Source organism: Lontra canadensis, unplaced genomic scaffold, assembly GCF_010015895.1.
Source record: "Lontra canadensis isolate GAN:19392208 unplaced genomic scaffold, GSC_riverotter_1.0 scaffold58, whole genome shotgun sequence".
NCBI classification, from domain to species: domain Eukaryota; kingdom Metazoa; phylum Chordata; class Mammalia; order Carnivora; family Mustelidae; genus Lontra; species Lontra canadensis.
This window is the reverse complement of record NW_022631052.1, coordinates 11,039,039-11,054,951: the sequence shown is the minus strand read 5'-3', so window position 1 is coordinate 11,054,951 and position 15,913 is coordinate 11,039,039. Positions and strand designations below refer to the sequence as shown.

General features: G+C 62.0%; 1 protein-coding gene across 3 annotated transcripts; it reads right to left on the bottom strand.

The window, feature by feature from the left end:
- Positions 1–1,827: 1,827 nt before the first annotated feature.
- RFLNA (refilin A) lies at positions 1,828–15,475 on the bottom strand. 3 transcript variants are annotated; one of them, XM_032876472.1, is made up of 4 exons: positions 15,458–15,475; positions 14,752–14,934; positions 3,790–3,899; positions 1,828–2,204 (listed from the first exon to the last, which is right to left on the bottom strand). In XM_032876472.1, the coding sequence occupies exons 2-4, from the start codon at positions 14,929–14,931 to the stop codon at positions 1,874–1,876; spliced, it is 621 nt and encodes a 206-aa protein (XP_032732363.1). In that variant the 5' UTR covers positions 14,932–14,934; positions 15,458–15,475; the 3' UTR covers positions 1,828–1,873. The 3 variants fall into 3 exon arrangements, with proteins under 3 accessions (XP_032732363.1, XP_032732362.1, XP_032732361.1); XM_032876471.1 differs by lacking the exon at positions 15,458–15,475 and adding an exon at positions 15,246–15,265; XM_032876470.1 differs by lacking the exon at positions 15,458–15,475 and having other exon boundaries at positions 1,874–2,204; positions 14,752–15,089.
- Between the last annotated feature and the right edge of the window lie 438 nt (positions 15,476–15,913).

Sequence of the window (15,913 nt, the reverse complement as noted above, 5' to 3'; positions counted from 1 at the left end):
GAGGCCACAGATGACCCTGCCCAGTGCACTTCTGTGAACCACCCCCTCGAAGGAGGGATCTGTCCCCCGCAAACCCTCTATGTCGAAACGCACCCCACTTGCTCGGCTCCCCAACTCCAGAGGCCTGGGGGGCAAATTCCAGTCTCACTTTGCAATTCCTAGAAGACAGTGTCCCACGGCGGCCGAGTGTCTCCCTAATAGCACTCACCACCTGGGGCCTCAGGGGTCCCTCCAAAGCCATGGACAGGATGGAGAGAGACAAGTTGTAACATGGGCCGGGATGACCCATGCAGAGGCAGCTGGGGCCCTTCTCCGGGAAGGGGGTTGGGGGCTATCAGGGGATGGGGCTGAGATGCCAGGCACCAAAAAAAAAAAAAAAAAAAAAAAAGGCAGATTCCCAGGACCCCTCAGAACCACCCTTGGGACCCAAGTCCCGCGGTGGGGCCTGGGTCTCTGCATTTATTGAGCAGCTCTTGGGTGAAGCCGTGCCCAGGGAAGTTGAGGGGGCGGGGTGCAGGTTTCTGAGCTCTCTGGGCGCCTCCCTGTTCTGTGAGCAGAGGAGAGGCTGAGAGGAGGCAGCATTCCCCGAAGCTAAGCCTGGGAGGGAAGAAAAGGGGGTGGCCACAGAGTACAGGGGCCTATGAAAACCGGCCCCCGCCCCATGGGATCTGAGGGCTCAGAGACAGAAGAGGGAGTCTCTTTGGGTTTGCACATTTTATTAGGATAATTGGTCAAGTTCTTAAGTTATTTCTTTGTTAATCAGACTGTGGCGCAAGCACGCTCCATCTGTGTAGATACATAAAAATACATCAAGCACTTGGCCTCTCTTGGATGTGAGCTCAGACTTGCTTCTCTCACCCAATGTGGGGCTCCAGCCCCAGGGAGCCCTTCTGCCCCACACCCATCACGGGGGGTGATCAAGGGAGTGGCGGGGCAGCCCCCTACCCTCCAGGTCCGTTCAGGCCACACTGGGGGCTCTCGGGGCACAGTCCGAGGCGGCACCAGCCCGTGGCCCCCAGCCAGGGTGCGTCCTGGCGTCCCCCACGAGGTGATCCCTGTGGCCTGCGTGGTATCACCGCGGGCAGAAACCCCCATGGGATCTCTTTAAGCTGACGGCTGAGCCTGGACCCCCATGCAGGGGATGGCGGGTGTTCCAAGAGCTTCGATGGCCTCCCTTGGCACCTGGCACAAAGGCTCCGGGCTGAGAGTCCTGCTCCTGCTGGGGTTGCCCTGGGGGGGAGGCTCCGGCTGCAGAGCTCAAAGGCCTCTGTTTAGGCGGGCTGTGCCCCAAACCTTCGTCCCTGAAGCCATAGTACCCGGGAGCCGCTCAGGCAAGGCCTTGACTGGCAGGAGCCCCAGCTTCCTCGGCCTCTGCCTAACCTCCCGGCTCAACAGCCACCAGAGGTTGCTCTGCCTGGGCCTCTAGCCTCGCTGCGCACAGGTAAAGGGCCCACTTTGGAGACATTTCTTCCCAGGAGCGTGGGAGTCTGGATGGCACCCCTCTTCCAGCGCACATGGCCCGGGAGTCAGGCTGCCAGCCCCGGACAGACCAGGTGGCCGGTGTCAAGGAGCCGCAACGGCCCTACCGGCCAAGGCTGTTCTGGGCGCCAAGGCCGCACCACCGACGCCCACCTTCCTCTCTCCAGCCCGGCCTCTGGGGGGGTGGGCACCCCCCACTGCATCTTCAAGGGGGCCATGCCTGCGCGGCCTCCCCTGTTTACGTGCTAATAAAAGAGACGTGTTAATGGAGTCCATGGCGCTGGAATGGGCCCCCCCAGGCTCCCTCGCGCCCAGGCTCCAGGCTGAGCCGCGGAGTCCGTCCTTGGGCACCCCCCAAGGTCGCTGGTGGTGGTGGGGGGGGCGGCTCGCCCCGTCAGAGCGCCGCCGCGGGCCCCAGGAGCCGGGGGTGCTCGCACAGCTGGAGCTGCACGCTGGCCGTGAACCAGCGGCTGGGCCGGCCCAGGCTGCAGTGCAGGGTGGTCCGGAAAGTGCTCCTGGCGTGCTTGGGGAAGATGATGGTGGTGCTGCGGAAGTGCAGGGCGCGGGGCCGCGGCTCCAGGGTCAGCTGGCTGCGGTAGCTGCGCCACGTGCAGTTGGGTGCTGCCACGATCGTCTCGCTGTAGGCCGTGACCGTGGGCACCGGCGCGTAGAAGACATTGTCCCGGAAGTGCTTCTCCGAGGCGTACTTGACCTCCGAGTTGCAGCTGGGGAGGGCGGGGGGGGGCAGGGTGAGCCCAGGACGGGGTAGGGGGGCCACCCGCTGCTCACCCGTGCCGTCTTGGGGGGGGCGGGGGTCCATGAACGTGGGGAGGGCACCCCTGAACAGGACGACCCGGGCTCTTCCCCAATGTCAAGGTCAAAGGGCACGGGAGTGTGCCCGCCTGCAGGGCAGGAAAGCAGTAGTTCTCAGTGTGACCCACGACTCGGGGTGGATCCTGAGTTGGACTGAAAATCCGCCGTGAAAGGCCATGTGGGGACAGCAGACAAAATCCGGGCCCTGGGGATGGGGCAGTGGGGTCACTGCATGAGAGGGTGTCCCTGCTCTCGGGAAGGGTGCCAGAGTACTACGGGTTAAACGTCAGGATACCACACCTGCCTCTCTCCAGTGGTTCAGAAAAAAAGATTTATCTGCGCAGGAGAGAGCCTGCCGATGTTCAAGCAGACGGGACAAAACGTAAAGAACCAGTGAATCTGTTTAATGGGTACGTGGGGCTTCCTCGAGCTCTCCCTGACGCTTTCCTGTAAGTCTGAAATTGTATCAAAAGAAGTTTCCCCAAAAGTATCCCAGTGCCCTGCTGCTCTGCTTCCAGACCTCAGAAAAGCAAAGTGTAAGCAAAGGCTTGGCGGGCGGCAGCGGGGGGGTTGTACCCGCCTCACCCCCCATCGCAGCCCCACAGATGGTCGGTTTAGGAAGGGAATCAGAGGGCCCAAGAGTCAGCTCTTGTGCACTGCGTGGGGCCGGCTAGTCAGCTCAGCCCTCATTTAAATAACGGGGGCTCTTTGGGAAGAGCGAATTGTGCAGCCGAGCCATCTCCTGGGACCACGTCCAGAGCTGGAGGGGCAGGTGTGGGTCTCCCTGGCTGACCCAGGTTGTCATGGACAGATCCTTCCCAAAGATGCTGTGGCCCCTGGACTCCACCTTCTGGAATCCTGACCCCCAGAAGCCCTCCCAGGAGGGCAAACCTATGCAGGACATCTCCTGGAGGGGTCACCTTAGCCCAGAAGTTCAGAGGCACCTAAAATGTCCCACACCCGGGAGGGCCCCTAATACATGTGAGGTCAAGGATGCCTCAGTAGGTACATGAGACACGACAGTCCCAGGAGCACAGAGCACGTCTGTGTTCACGTGACAGCCAGCAAGCCCTGAGCAGAAAAGGGGCCCCCGGTCGCGTGTGTGGGGTTGGGTCACGGACGCCAGAACATCCTGGCAGGACTGGAGGAGCAAGGGAGCTCCACGAGCTGCGTGAGTGCCGGTCATCGTGCAAACTTTCTGGAAGGTCGAATTAAAATAAAATCGGCCGGATCTGGGGAGCAGGGCAGTGGGGAAATGGTCTGGTGCAGACGTGGAGCACGGGAGGGAGACCGAGAAGGTCCCCTCGGGTCGGCATCTCTTACAGTCAGTTCATCGCTGGCCAAGATATGCTCTTGCCTCCTCAGGGAGCAGCAACCAGAGGGGTGCCCGGAGCAGGAGCGGGGAGCCTGCTGGGCCCAGAGCCTGACCACACTTCCCCACAGGGGGTCGGGACCAGCGCCTGGCGCACCCCCACCCCGGCCGGCAGCCCCACTCACCGGATCTCGTGCGTGGGCTCTGGGTGCACCTCGATGCTCTCCCCAAAGAACACAGGCAGCATCCGGGGCCTCATCTCAAGCGCTGGGGAATTCGGGGGGAGGGCAGGGGGCTGTAGGGAGAGCCACGGACACGGGGTTACACAGCCCTTCGGCCCTGTGGCCCCAGCTCCCCATGGGTCACACGAGGGCCTCCCCACATCCTCCGAGGCCCGGCTTGGTCTGGAAGCCTGCTCTGTGGGGTCCCTCAAGAAGCCCACCCGGGCACAGCCGCCTGGGTCCTCGAGCGCCGCCCCCCGCCAGCTGCCCCCTAGTTCTCCATGTGGGGATGTGGTACCGGCCTCTTCCTGGAACCCCCGGCCCACACCACGCCCCGGGACCCTCTCGGGGAGGCCCCCCAAGCTGCCCCCGTGCGAGCGGCTGAAACTGCATCATCGTTGCTCTTGACCTTGCCTGGTACTGCCCAAGGCTGAGGGTGGACAGACCCCCCCCACGTGGGTCTGCGCCCCATCCGTCGGGAGGAGGGACACAGCGGTGCGATCGTCCTCAGGAAGGGGGGACATCTGCCCCAGGAGAGGACCAGAGGCCGCTCCCTCCGAGACTGGCCCCCAGCCCTGCCTACTGTTTCACCTCCATTGTGGCCAGTGTGGCCCGTTACTACCACCAGCCCACCAGCCGCGAGCACCTGCTCTCTGCTTTCCACTCTCGTGGGGGGAGCCACACTTCCCAGCAGTCCTTCGGGAGAGCAGCGTGGGGGAGGGGCACATTGCGGCGCCTGTGACACGAGTCACCTCTGGGCCCAGGGTGAAGTCCCTGATCGCTAACCGTTCCTTCTGGGGTGACATTCAACACAGCGGCCTCCTCGCCAGCCTGGGACCCTCAGTTCTCCTGGGAGGCCGACGGCCCCGGTCTCAACGTCACGGTCAACCCGTGACGAACGTGTCGTGAGGAGAGCCAGAAGGAAACCTCTGCTTTCGGTACAACCCCACTGCCCGCTGGGGATGTCTGGGACAGCGTCACCTGGTAAGCCCGTGCCGGCACAGCAGGGGTCCCACACGGGGACACTCGCCAGCCGGTCTCTGCTCTAACTCCGAGTGCCCACGGCGAGCGCTCGGTGAGCTCGGGGGACAAGGCGGTGGGTGTTTCCTCCAGTTCGTTTGCTGAGCTCCTGGGAGCTCTACTGTGGTCGCCCCGGTGAAGAGAGAAGATGGTCTCCTCGCTCCTTGGGTCTTGCTGCCAGAGTCCTCCACTTGTCTTCAAATGACCCCCCAGGCGGACTAGAATTCCAGCTGTGGTGGGGGCTGTGATCACTGGGCTGGGAGGGGTGGGGCGTGGGGGAGGGTCGGCCATCGGGAAATCCAGGAGGGCTTCCCTGTGGAAGTGGCCCTTGAGATGCGATCCGAAGGGTGAAGTGGTGTTAATTCGGGCCTCACAGGTCATGGGGCCTTCTCTTTCACGTGTCCTGGAACCCCACCCGATCAGTCCCCCCTGAGGGGTCACCTCAGTCCCAGACAGCAACCTGGCCCCCAGCCCTGCCCCCACCCCCACTCCACCTGTTGGAACCTACCAGGTGGGAGATAGACGAAGCCAAACTCCCCAGAGGCCGCCCAGTTGTGCCCCCTCCACGGGTCTTGCGGTGTCCCCGGGCCACCTGCAATCCTAACGCCCTTCATTTTTGGAATGGACCCATGCCTTCTCCTTCAACACCATCCTGTCCCTGGAGTCTGGGGTCCCCTGTAAATCACGCTCATACATCTTACCACCTAGAGGAAGTTTTCCACGCCTCGCCTGCAACCCCCACGCTCTAGGGATGCTACTGCCCTGCCTCGGCCAGAAGCCACTAGGTCCGTGGGACGATTGCAGTGTGACCTGATTCCCACTAAACAAAAATGACAAATTCCGCCCCTGGGTCACCCCCTGCTGCACGTCACAGGCTCAGCCTCTAGGCAGCCCCCCGCCCCCCAGATTGGACAAGATTAAGAATCATACGTTCAGACCAAGACCTGCCTCTTCACTGACTGGAGATGTCCTGTACCTGTTCCCTCCCTACCCCGGTCCTCCTGGTCCTCACCGGGATGAGGACACATCCCAGCAGCCCATGCTTTTTGAGCCCTAACGGCACCAGGCACTGCCCTGGGCACTGTCCATGCATTTACTCATTCAACCAGACGAGAGCTGCTATCCGCATGCCCATTTTATAGATGCTGAAAAAGAGGCCCAGAACTACCAAGTAGTTTGCTTGAGGTCTCACAGCTAGGAAGAGGCAGAACTAGGATTCGAACCCTGGGGTCTGGCTCCAGAGTCTGTGCCCCCACTCGCACTCCTCAACTGCCTCTTGCACACGTGGGACTGGCCTCTGCCCGCTCCTCCCTCACCCCGTCGGCCACACTCCATTGCCCCTGTGCCCCAGCTCATGCTGCTTCCTGCACCAGGAATGTCCTTCTGGTTCCTTCTCACCTGGTCTGGTGTTGTGACCCCTTTGTGTGCCTGTCACCCCCTGACCAGGAGCTCCCTAAGGTTCAAGACCTGATGGGCTGCGTCCCCCAGGCCTGGGCACCTCACGGCGCCTGCGCTGTTGAGCGACGAGAGGTCTCACGTGCAGAGCGGCCCGGCCCCAGGCTGCCTGGGGTCAGCCTATGGACAGGATCGCCCCCAGCCCCTCGCCAGCTGACCACGGGGTCCCCAGAACAAGAGCCAAGGGCCCCAGGGAGAAAGGATACGAGGCTTGGAGGAGGAGGACGCTGGTGTTCATCACCCCACCGTGCTCTCCCCAGTGCTGCCGAAAGAGTAACGCCCAAGCTGGGGAACAGGGAGGACAGCTTTGAGGGGGCAGTGGTTTCCGTGAGCTGAGCAGCGCCATCCCCCTGGGGCCGGCCCAGGATAAAGAGACTGCAGACCTTCTGGTACCTCCCTGCGTGCCCCGTGGGAGCAGCCCCGTTCCGGCCGGATCTCGCTCCCTGACTGGCTGCCAGGAGAGGAGACAAGACTCACTTCACAGGCTGGGCTGGGAAGCCCGAGCTCTGGGCACCGTTTTCCAAAGGGCCCCTGTGGAAAAACATCTAAAATCCACCCAAACTGGAAGGGCTGTGCAAGAGATAGGAGAAGCCAGCGAAAACCCAGACGCAGGCTGGCATCCAGCGGGCCTGGGTGGCGAGACAGCTCCGGAAGTCACCGCCAAGGGCCCAGGACAGCCGTGCCGGGCTCCGGGGACAGGCGCCGGGGGAAGGTGGCAGCGGCGGCCGCGCAGCACTCGGCTTCCCCTGGCAGCCACTGGCCCGTCCGGAAGCTCAGAGCGGAGTCTTTCTGGACTGTTCTGGGGTTATTTTAACATCGAAATGGCAGTGCCAGCCCCACGGAACCTGGCCAGCCAGGAGAGTGGGCCAGGGACGTGCCTCTCACGGCCAAGAAAGCACACCACTGGACTTGGGAGGACTTTCCAGCCACCCTGGAACAGACACTCCTCCAAGACCGGGTCACATTCTCATGGGAGTCACCAGGCAGGGGGCTCACCAGGTGGGGCGGGGGCTCGCACGCCCAGGGGGCCCCCTGTTGCTGTACCTGCTCCGGCAGCCAAGGGCCCCCCTGGGGCAGACAGAGTCCCCAGACAGGCTGCCGCCCTCACCCACCCCCCAGATATCACCCCCGCCGCCCCCCAGGCCCAGATTCTGGTTCCGTCCTAAAGAGAACCCACCAGGAACCGCTCGAGCCACCTGCGAAATAAGGCCGTGCCGTTTGAGGCCTACCCCATGGGGCTGGCCGGTGACCTAGGCGGATTCGGACCCCCTTGCTGCTCTGGGAAGCAGGGGCAGGGGAGGAACTAGCAAGTCTCATGCACAGATGAGCGAAGACCGCCCCTCAGATGCTGCCCCCTGCACCCCGGATGGAGGGACATGGCTGGGAGGGCTCTGCGGTCGTCTGGGGAGCAGGCCGGCTCTCTGGTCTCCTGGGCAGGCAGGCGTGGGGTGGGGTGGGGGGTCCAGGGCGGGCGGCAGAGGCAGCGGGATCCGGAGCCCCGCCTGCCTGGGCAGTGAATGAATCACGGGCCCTCCCCAGGAGCGCCGGGCGAGGGTCAATACGGGCCGGCTGGAAGTACAAACACAGGGGGGTTTTGGAGCCCCCACCCCGGCGGCCAGACAGGCACGGCCCACAGGATGGCAAAGGAAGATAAGGGCTCCGTTGTGAGAGCTCCGTGCCATGCGGTGACAGTCCAGCCAGCCCAGGGGTCCCGCCCTGGCTCCCAGGGACGCCGAGGGACAACCCAGCCGTGTCTGTGCCCAACCCGGGGGACGCATGGTGGCCGTGAGCTCTCCCTTCCATCGGGAAGCACCCAGCCCCCTCCAAGGAGGGGGTGTGACAGGAGCAGGGGTCCAGAGCACCCTGCTGCTCCTGGGGAGAGTGAGGCCATTGGGGACCCCCTCCCCCCTCCACTGACATGGGGGAGGGGGTCCTCACCAAGGCCATGTGGGACCACTGCAATGGCTAGAATGGCCTTCTCTCCAGGTCACTGACCTCAGGCAGCCGGCGATGGCTTTTCCTGCTATCCGAATTATATTGGATTATCTCCGCTGGGCATTTGGGATCTGTTGACCGTGACTTTCACCCATGAGGAAAGTGACCCAAGGAGGACACATTCAAGAGTTCCAACTCTTCTCTAGGGCCTGGGGCCATGCGACAAATCCTAGGGCGGTGGATTCCTTAGGTTCCTTAGGCTCACTGCCCTCCCCCAACATGGCACCTCCGTGGGGCTGAACGGGCCTGGCTGGGGGAGCCCAGGAGACCCTGAATGGAGCAGGCCACCCCCTGGAAAGCCACAAACCATCCCGGGCCCAGCACACACACCACAGGCCTGAGGTCTGACCCCCAGAACAGGAGAACTAAGCAGACACCAACATTGGCTTGCAGGCAGGGCTCGAAGACCAGCTGCTCCTTGTGACAGGCGGCCAGACAGACCCAAGCCAGCAGGACAGCGGGTGGCAGATTGGCCTGTGACCACCACAAAGGATGTGACCTATTTGGAAATAAGGTCTTTGCAAATATGAGGTCCTATTGGATAAGGCTGGGCCCTAAGTCCCTCAATCCAAGGACTGGTGCCCTTGTAAACAGGGGACCTGTGGGACACACGCAGGGAAGACGACCACACAAGGATGGGGCAGAGACGGGACGACAAGGACTGCGAGCCACCACCAGAAGCTAGAGCGGACACACAGGATGGATTCCCCCCCAGAGCCCTTGGAGGGAGCGCGGCCCAGCTGACGCCTTGATTTCAGACTCTTGGCTCCAGAAGTGAGAGAAGGAATGTGTGTCACTCTAAGCCCCCGTTGGTGACTTGGCTGCACAGCCCCACCGAGCTCGGGAGGGCACCTGCGAGGTTGTGCCAGCCCATGAAGGCCAGTCTTCCCAGGAAGGTGGCTCCTGCTCGCTCCCTCCTCCCCAGAGCCTCTGGAAGGGGGCCGGCCAGTTTGTTCCCTTTCTGCACGAAGCCGCAGCTAGAGTTCTCAGACAGGTGAGCCCACCACCAAGACGACGTGGGGCTGCTGGAGACTTTGCTGGAGGCCGACTCATCCAGGGTTAAGCAGACAAAGGCTGAATGGAGGCGCCGGTGTCTCTGGCTCCTTCCCGCCTCCCTCCTCCCAGCCTCCCTTCCTGCAAACGGGCTCCGCCCCGCACCCCCCCCCCCCCCCCCCCCCCCCCCCCCTTCCTGCCAACGGGCCCCCCCCCCCCCCCCCCCCCCCCCGCCTGCCACACCTGGCTCTCTGCTCCCTGAGCTCGCTTACACACCTCTACTAGTCAGGGACACGCCAACAAGCCTGCCAGGGGGCCTTGGGGACTGACCACTGTCTCCTTAGTCCGTCTGTCCGCTCATCCATCCACCTGTCCATCCGTCTAGCCATCCATTTGTGCACTCGTAAGTATCTATCCGTCCGTCCATCTACCCATCTGTCCATCTGTGCGTGCATTCATTCCTCTGTCCAACTGTCTTTCCTTCCTTCCCAGCTCCGGGCACTAAGTCCCAAAATCCCACCTCCCTCTGGGATCCTTGGTGTCACCCTCACAGTCCAGAAACCGAACTGAGAAAATCCAGGACTCCTGGTGGGAAGGAGGAGCGGTGACAGCCCGGCGCCCAGGAGGTGGCCGTGACCACGAGTATTCTCAAAGGGCTGGGCAGCCCCGGGGCATTCCCCAGGATGGCGCGCAGAGCTCTCACTCCCCTCCACGGGGTCTCCCCACGCCTGCCACATGCTCCTCCTAGAATCCGGGTCCAGGGAAGCAGCACCGCATCCTTAGAGAAATTCTCCCGCGTGCCGCTCTATTCAACAAAGAAACAGTCCCGATGGGTGCCTAGGGGGCTCAGTTGGTTCAGTGACTGTCTTTGGCTCAGGTCAAGATCCTGGAGTCCTAGGATCTAGTCCCACATCGGGCTCCCTGCTCCATGGAGAGTTTGTTTCTCACTCTGAACTTCTGCCCTCTCATGCTCTCTCTCATTCTCTCTCTCTCAAATAAATAAATAAATAAAATCTTTTAAAAAGAGAGAGAGAGAAAGAAACAGTCCTGGGAGCCCAGACAGCTGTCAGCAGCCGTGTGCGGAGGAGCCCAGGCCGCTGGCTATGGATAGAGCCCAGGGCAAGAGAGCCCCATCTCCCTGAGTCACCCCCGGCCACCACGACAGTGAGCTGAGTCCCTCCCCTGCCCCAGCCTCCAGATCGGTCCACATGTCCCGCCCCCCAGTGGTGGCTGTTCTCTCAAACACGCTCCCAGAGAGCACAGCCTGAGACCCCAGATGCTGTTGATGGCCTCCCTGAGGACATAAGACGGGGCAGGGCTAGATCCCGGACCTGCCCGTAGTTAGTGGTCTCTGCTGCACACACCACTCACCCTCACAGGCCTGTCCCTCTGCCCACAGCATCCCTCTGTCCCCACAGCTCAGCAGGGCAGGCCCAGAAGGCAAGAGGGAGGATATCAGGGCTGTGCTCGATCTCGAGCGGGCAGTCCCGGCCCCATCAGTTCGCAGGCGGCTCGGACAGATGGCGTGTGTCTCACTCACTCTGCATCCTGCGCCTGGCCTGGCTCAAGCATTTGCGGGATGAGTGCAGCTGACAGGTGAGCCTTCCTGGCCCAAGGCAGCCTTGGCTGTCCCTCTGTCCTGCAGGGGAGCAGGGTGCCACAAGGGGCCAGTCCCACACAGACCTCATTCCTCATGGCATCTCTCTTGGTCAAGTCTGACTCAGGTCTCTAACTTGAGGGGCTGTGGGGGCTCAAGATGCCTTTTGAAAGATAAAAATAAAATAGTCACAAGGACATGTTTAAAAGACCAATGGAATTTTACTTTCTGGCCTCAGCTTGGCCCCCAAGTCCCTGCTCAGGCCTTGGCCAGCCTCCTCATTGCTCCCCAAGCACACATATCCTGCTCCCACCTCAGGACCTTTGCATTTGCCATCCTCTTGGACTGTCACACACTTCCGCCCTGGAACCATCTGCTTTGGTTTCTGTTAATCACCACTTTCCTGACCACCCTGGCTATGGCATTCTACCCTTACCCAGCCTTTTAATTACTTTTTAAAAGACTTTATTTATTTGAGTGAGGGAACACAAGCCAGGGTGGGAGGGCAGTGCAGAGGGAGAAGCAGACTCTTTGCTGACCAGGGAGCCTGACGTGGGGCTGGATCCCAAGACCCCGGGACCATGACCTGAGCTGAAGACAGACCCTTAACCAATGAGCGCCCCAAGTACCCCCAAGGCAGCCTTTTGAGAACACTTATCAAGCCACCCGGTATGGTGTTCCATTTAATTTGGTGACTGTGTCTCTCACTAGAACACCAGTTCCATGACGGCGGGGGCCCCAGACATCTTGTTCAGTGCTCTGCGGCCCCCGGGCCCTGAGAGTACACAGTGCACAGCCAGCCCTCAGTAACCGCCGCTGGGACGAATGATGGGCTCCCACCTGGTCCTCTGATTCGGCAATCACCAGGAACAGGACTCTCTTTGCTCCAGAGAGTGGGCAAGGAAATCCCACTGTCAAGGCAGGGTGGGGCGGTGCCTTGCACCCAGCCTGGACCCCCGGGGCCTCTGCTGCTTGGGCGGAGGCGGGGGTCCTCTCGCAGCCAGACAGACACCCAGCGCCAACGGGGCACCGTACAGACGGGGACGGAGCCTCTAACACAAAGCATGGGCTGGGGAACGGGACCTCTGTGATGAAATGAGTAACATTCGTGTCCAGCACACAGAGCAGGTGACAAGCTGGGGAGGACCACACCAGCTCAGGACGGGGGACGGCACTCTCTGCTCATGCCCATGGCTGCCGCAGCAGCGCTGGGAACCGGGTGTCAGAACAGCCCATGCAGACCAGGTGCACACCCGCACGCGTACGGTCCGGCGCCCGGCACCGAGGGGGTGCCAGAGGAAACCGGGCTCCGCGTGCCACCGGCCTCTCTCTGCTTGGGCGTTTGAAACCATCGGCTCCAAGATGCGGGACGGGTTTCCGTCCGTGTCCTCAGAGCCATGCAAGATAGGCAGGGAACCGGCCCATGTCCGCGCCTGGAAAGCGTTCTCTGTGTCGGCAGCGAGAGGGTGCTGTTTAGGGAAGGGTGCTGTGAAACAGCAGGAGTTCACCGGCGGTGGTGTGCCCTGTGGGTTAGGGAGCAGGAGCCCAGCGGCAGGTTCCTGGGGCCGCGAAGAGGTTGCCCGGGGTAACCACTTCCTCTCTTTTTATCAAAAGCAGCATCTCAAAGCTTCATAGGTCCCCAGGCATTTTGTTTTTTGACTTAAAAAAAAAAAAAGAAGAAAGCCACACAAGGTCGTTAATAAGCTAAAGAGTGAAAAGTAGGGTAACAGAAGGTTTAAGTGTAAAGATTCCAGATCCAGGGGTGCCTGGGTGGCTCAGTGGGTTAAGCCTCTGCCTTTGGCTCAGGTCATGATCTCAGGGTAATGGGATCGAGCCCCGCATTGGGCAGGGAGTCTGCTTCCCCCTCTCCCTCTTCCTGCCTCTGCCTACTTGTGATCTCTGTCAAATAAATAAATAAAATCTTTAAAAAAAAAAAGAAGGATTCCATATCCAGATTCCCTGGGTTCCATCCCAGCAAGGCGACTTACCAAAAACTGGGTGACCTTGGGTAAGTTGCTAACCCCTGCCTCAGTTTGGCCCTCTGGAAAATGGGGGTAATGAGGGTGCTTACTTCATTGGGCTATTCGTGGAAAGCAAACGAGCCAATGTATGGCTCGTCAAAGGGTTAGGAGAGTTTCTGGCCTGGGGTAACGACTATCTAAAAGCTGAGGCACTACCTGTGCAGAAATAGCCCCAGGTTTTGCCTTCAAGCCGAATTAAAAGATCAGGGACAGCGCTGTTCCATACCGGGCGGCTAGTTTAGCAAGGAAGGGGAAAAATGAAATAAAATCAACCAGAACAGCCAAGACAAGGAAGCCAGGCGCACGGTCCTTATGACTGCCCCTGGCTGTCCTGGCTGCCAGAGAAAGCTTCTAGAAAACCCTCTTTAAGGAGGACTCTAGGTCATCCAAAAAAATAAAGAGGAAGCCTGCTCCCTGTCCCTTTCTAAGTCCTGTCCTGTTGGACACCAGGTTAACTCCCAGTGCATGCGAGCCCAAACACCTTCCAAGCAGCCCAGCCGAGTACGAGCCCCTCGTGCAGGAAAGCTGGCAGGTTCATACCATAGGATCGATTTTCCTGCAATCAGCCTCTGTCACCCCTGCGAGAGTCCTCAACGCCCCCTCACCCCACCCCCTCCCCCAGTCCAACGCTCAAATTCGACACGTGATTTCGGTCTGGGATAATAGTTCCCAAACTGAGCTGCCCACCAGCATCATCTGGGGAGGTTTTATAAAATCCTGGCGCTCGGGGCACGGTCTCTACCAAGGAAACACGCAGGGATCCCGGGAGGTAGGCCTGGGTATTGTTCAAAGACATCTCTGAGAGATGCCAAGGCCCGATCAAGTTTGGGACTCACCAGACTAGGGAGCAAGGGAGGCACAAGGGAAATTCATGTCGTGAGTCTTGAGGCAAGGCCAGCATTCCTTCCTGCTGTCGGGAGGATTTTCAGCTGGGCCGGGGGGAGGCATTTTGTGCCCTGCGAGGTGCAGGGCGAGCATCACGGGGGGCCCCAGGAAAGCGGAGCTGGGCTGGAGCTGAGCCAGCACATACACTTGGCAAGCAAGATGTAAGGCGTGCAGAGAGCAGGCAGGGACGGGGCGGGGGGAAATGCCACTGGGATCCTAAGTGACTTCCCGATTTCATCTTGTCATTTCTCAAGTGGCAAAGGTGCTGGGTCCCGCCCACTTTGCACCCCGCTCCGGGCCATGGGCCACCCTGGCTCCGCGGCCAGGCTGGGTGCCCACCCAAATCCACCTGGAGGCCCCACACTAAGTCCATGGGGGAGAGAGCACTCGAGTCTCCTGCCCTGGGGTTCCGGCCTCCCCCAGGCCCGCCTCAGCTCCACGTCAACACCCCTCAACAACCAGAGAAGGAAGGGTTAGTGTCTGGGTTTGGTTTTAAAAAAAAAAAAAAAAAAAAAAGGGCTTTCACGCTGGCAGCGCTGGGAACAGTAAACAGGGACCTGGATCAGGAGCAGAAGGGACCTGGCTAAGGCTGTCTGCAGCATGCTACGGCCTGGGGTTCAAGCCCACCGAGCCTGCAGCCAACTTCCCTGGGGATCCTGGACGTGTTCCTCACCCCCCAGCCCTCCAGAGCTGACAGCAAGACGATCACCCCGCAGAGAGGCCCACCATTGGGGAGACGCCTCCAGGTCCCGGGGTCAGGCCGGACCATCTCCACCTTCGTGTCCCCGACCCACCCGCGGAGCACCGCTGTCGCCGGGACCCCTTCTGGGCTGGAACCGGGGGTGCGGGGTGGGGGGACCCCGTCCTTGCTTCCGAGGGTCCGCGTCTGGGGGCGCGGCGAGAGCGGCCCCTCGCCCCTAGCCTGCCCGGATCGGGTTGTGCGTGAAGGCGCGCGCTTACCGCTCTGGCCTCGCCGGGTCCCGGGGGCTCCGAGGAGGCGCCGGCGCCCCCCGCTCGGGCGTCGAGGATGCCGGGCGCCAGCGAGTAGAAGGGCGGGCTGGGGCTGGGGCTGGGGGGCAGCCCGGAGTCGGGGCTGTCCAGCAAGCCCTCCCGGCTCTTCTCTTTGAGGCTCTCCTCCATGCCCTGCAGATGCAGGTGGCCCACCATGTCTGGGGGGCGCGGGGCGCGGGCCCCCGGCTCCTCGGGGGGCTCCTCCACCGCGCTCCGGGGCCCGGGCCGGGCGGCGGGCCGAGGGCTGCGCGCCCGGGACCCGCGGGCAGAGCCCAGCGGCGGCGCGTCTGGCCCGGCGCCCCCCTCCAACCCCCGCGCCCCGGCCCCCCGGCTCCCCCGCGCCCGGCCGCTCGTGCGCGCCGCCGCCTGCGCCCCCGCCCGCCCCGCCGCGCGCCCGCCCGCCCGGCCTCGCCTCCGCGCTCCGCCGCCGGCCCTCTCCGCACCTTCCCGGCCCGCGCCTCCTTTTCTAGGCGCCTCCTCCTCCTCCTCCTTCCCTCCCCCGGCCCACCCCGCCCGGCCCGCGGTGGGCACCCGCCCCGGTCCGGCCTCCGCCCGCCCTCCCGCCGCCGCGCAGGGACGGCACCGCCGCCCGGCCGGGCTAGCGGCTTTCCGTGCGCCCCGACACACCCCGGTGCTTGGGGGTTCCCCGGGGCACCCCGAGTGCTGGCGGTAGTAATGTTGGCTGTGGCCACCCAAGGTTTTCTCCACCTCGCTGAAGCCACAATGCAGCAATCTTTAGAGACCTCTGTTTTAGAAGATCTGGGACTTAGGAGGGAAGGGAAACGAGGTGCCCGAGTGCCCCCCGCGGCTTCAAGACCTGCTCCTGGGCTGCCCTCTTTCCAAACAGAACGCACACCCTTAGTTTAGGCCCTGCGTACCCGGGTCTCCACCATCTGATTATCTGGCTTTGGGGGTAGAAAGCAGGGGGTGGAAATGGGGCTGGGGGCAAGTAGGGGAGACAAGAAACCCTTCCAGGAATCCTGTCTGCATCTGTCCGTTTCCTCATTTCCTCCCAGCACGTTCTTTCTCAATCACAAGCGTCCCGGTCCCCTGTCTTTTCCTTCCTCCCAAGGGAGAAGGGCGGGCACTTGCCTCCTTGTCTTCAGGTGAC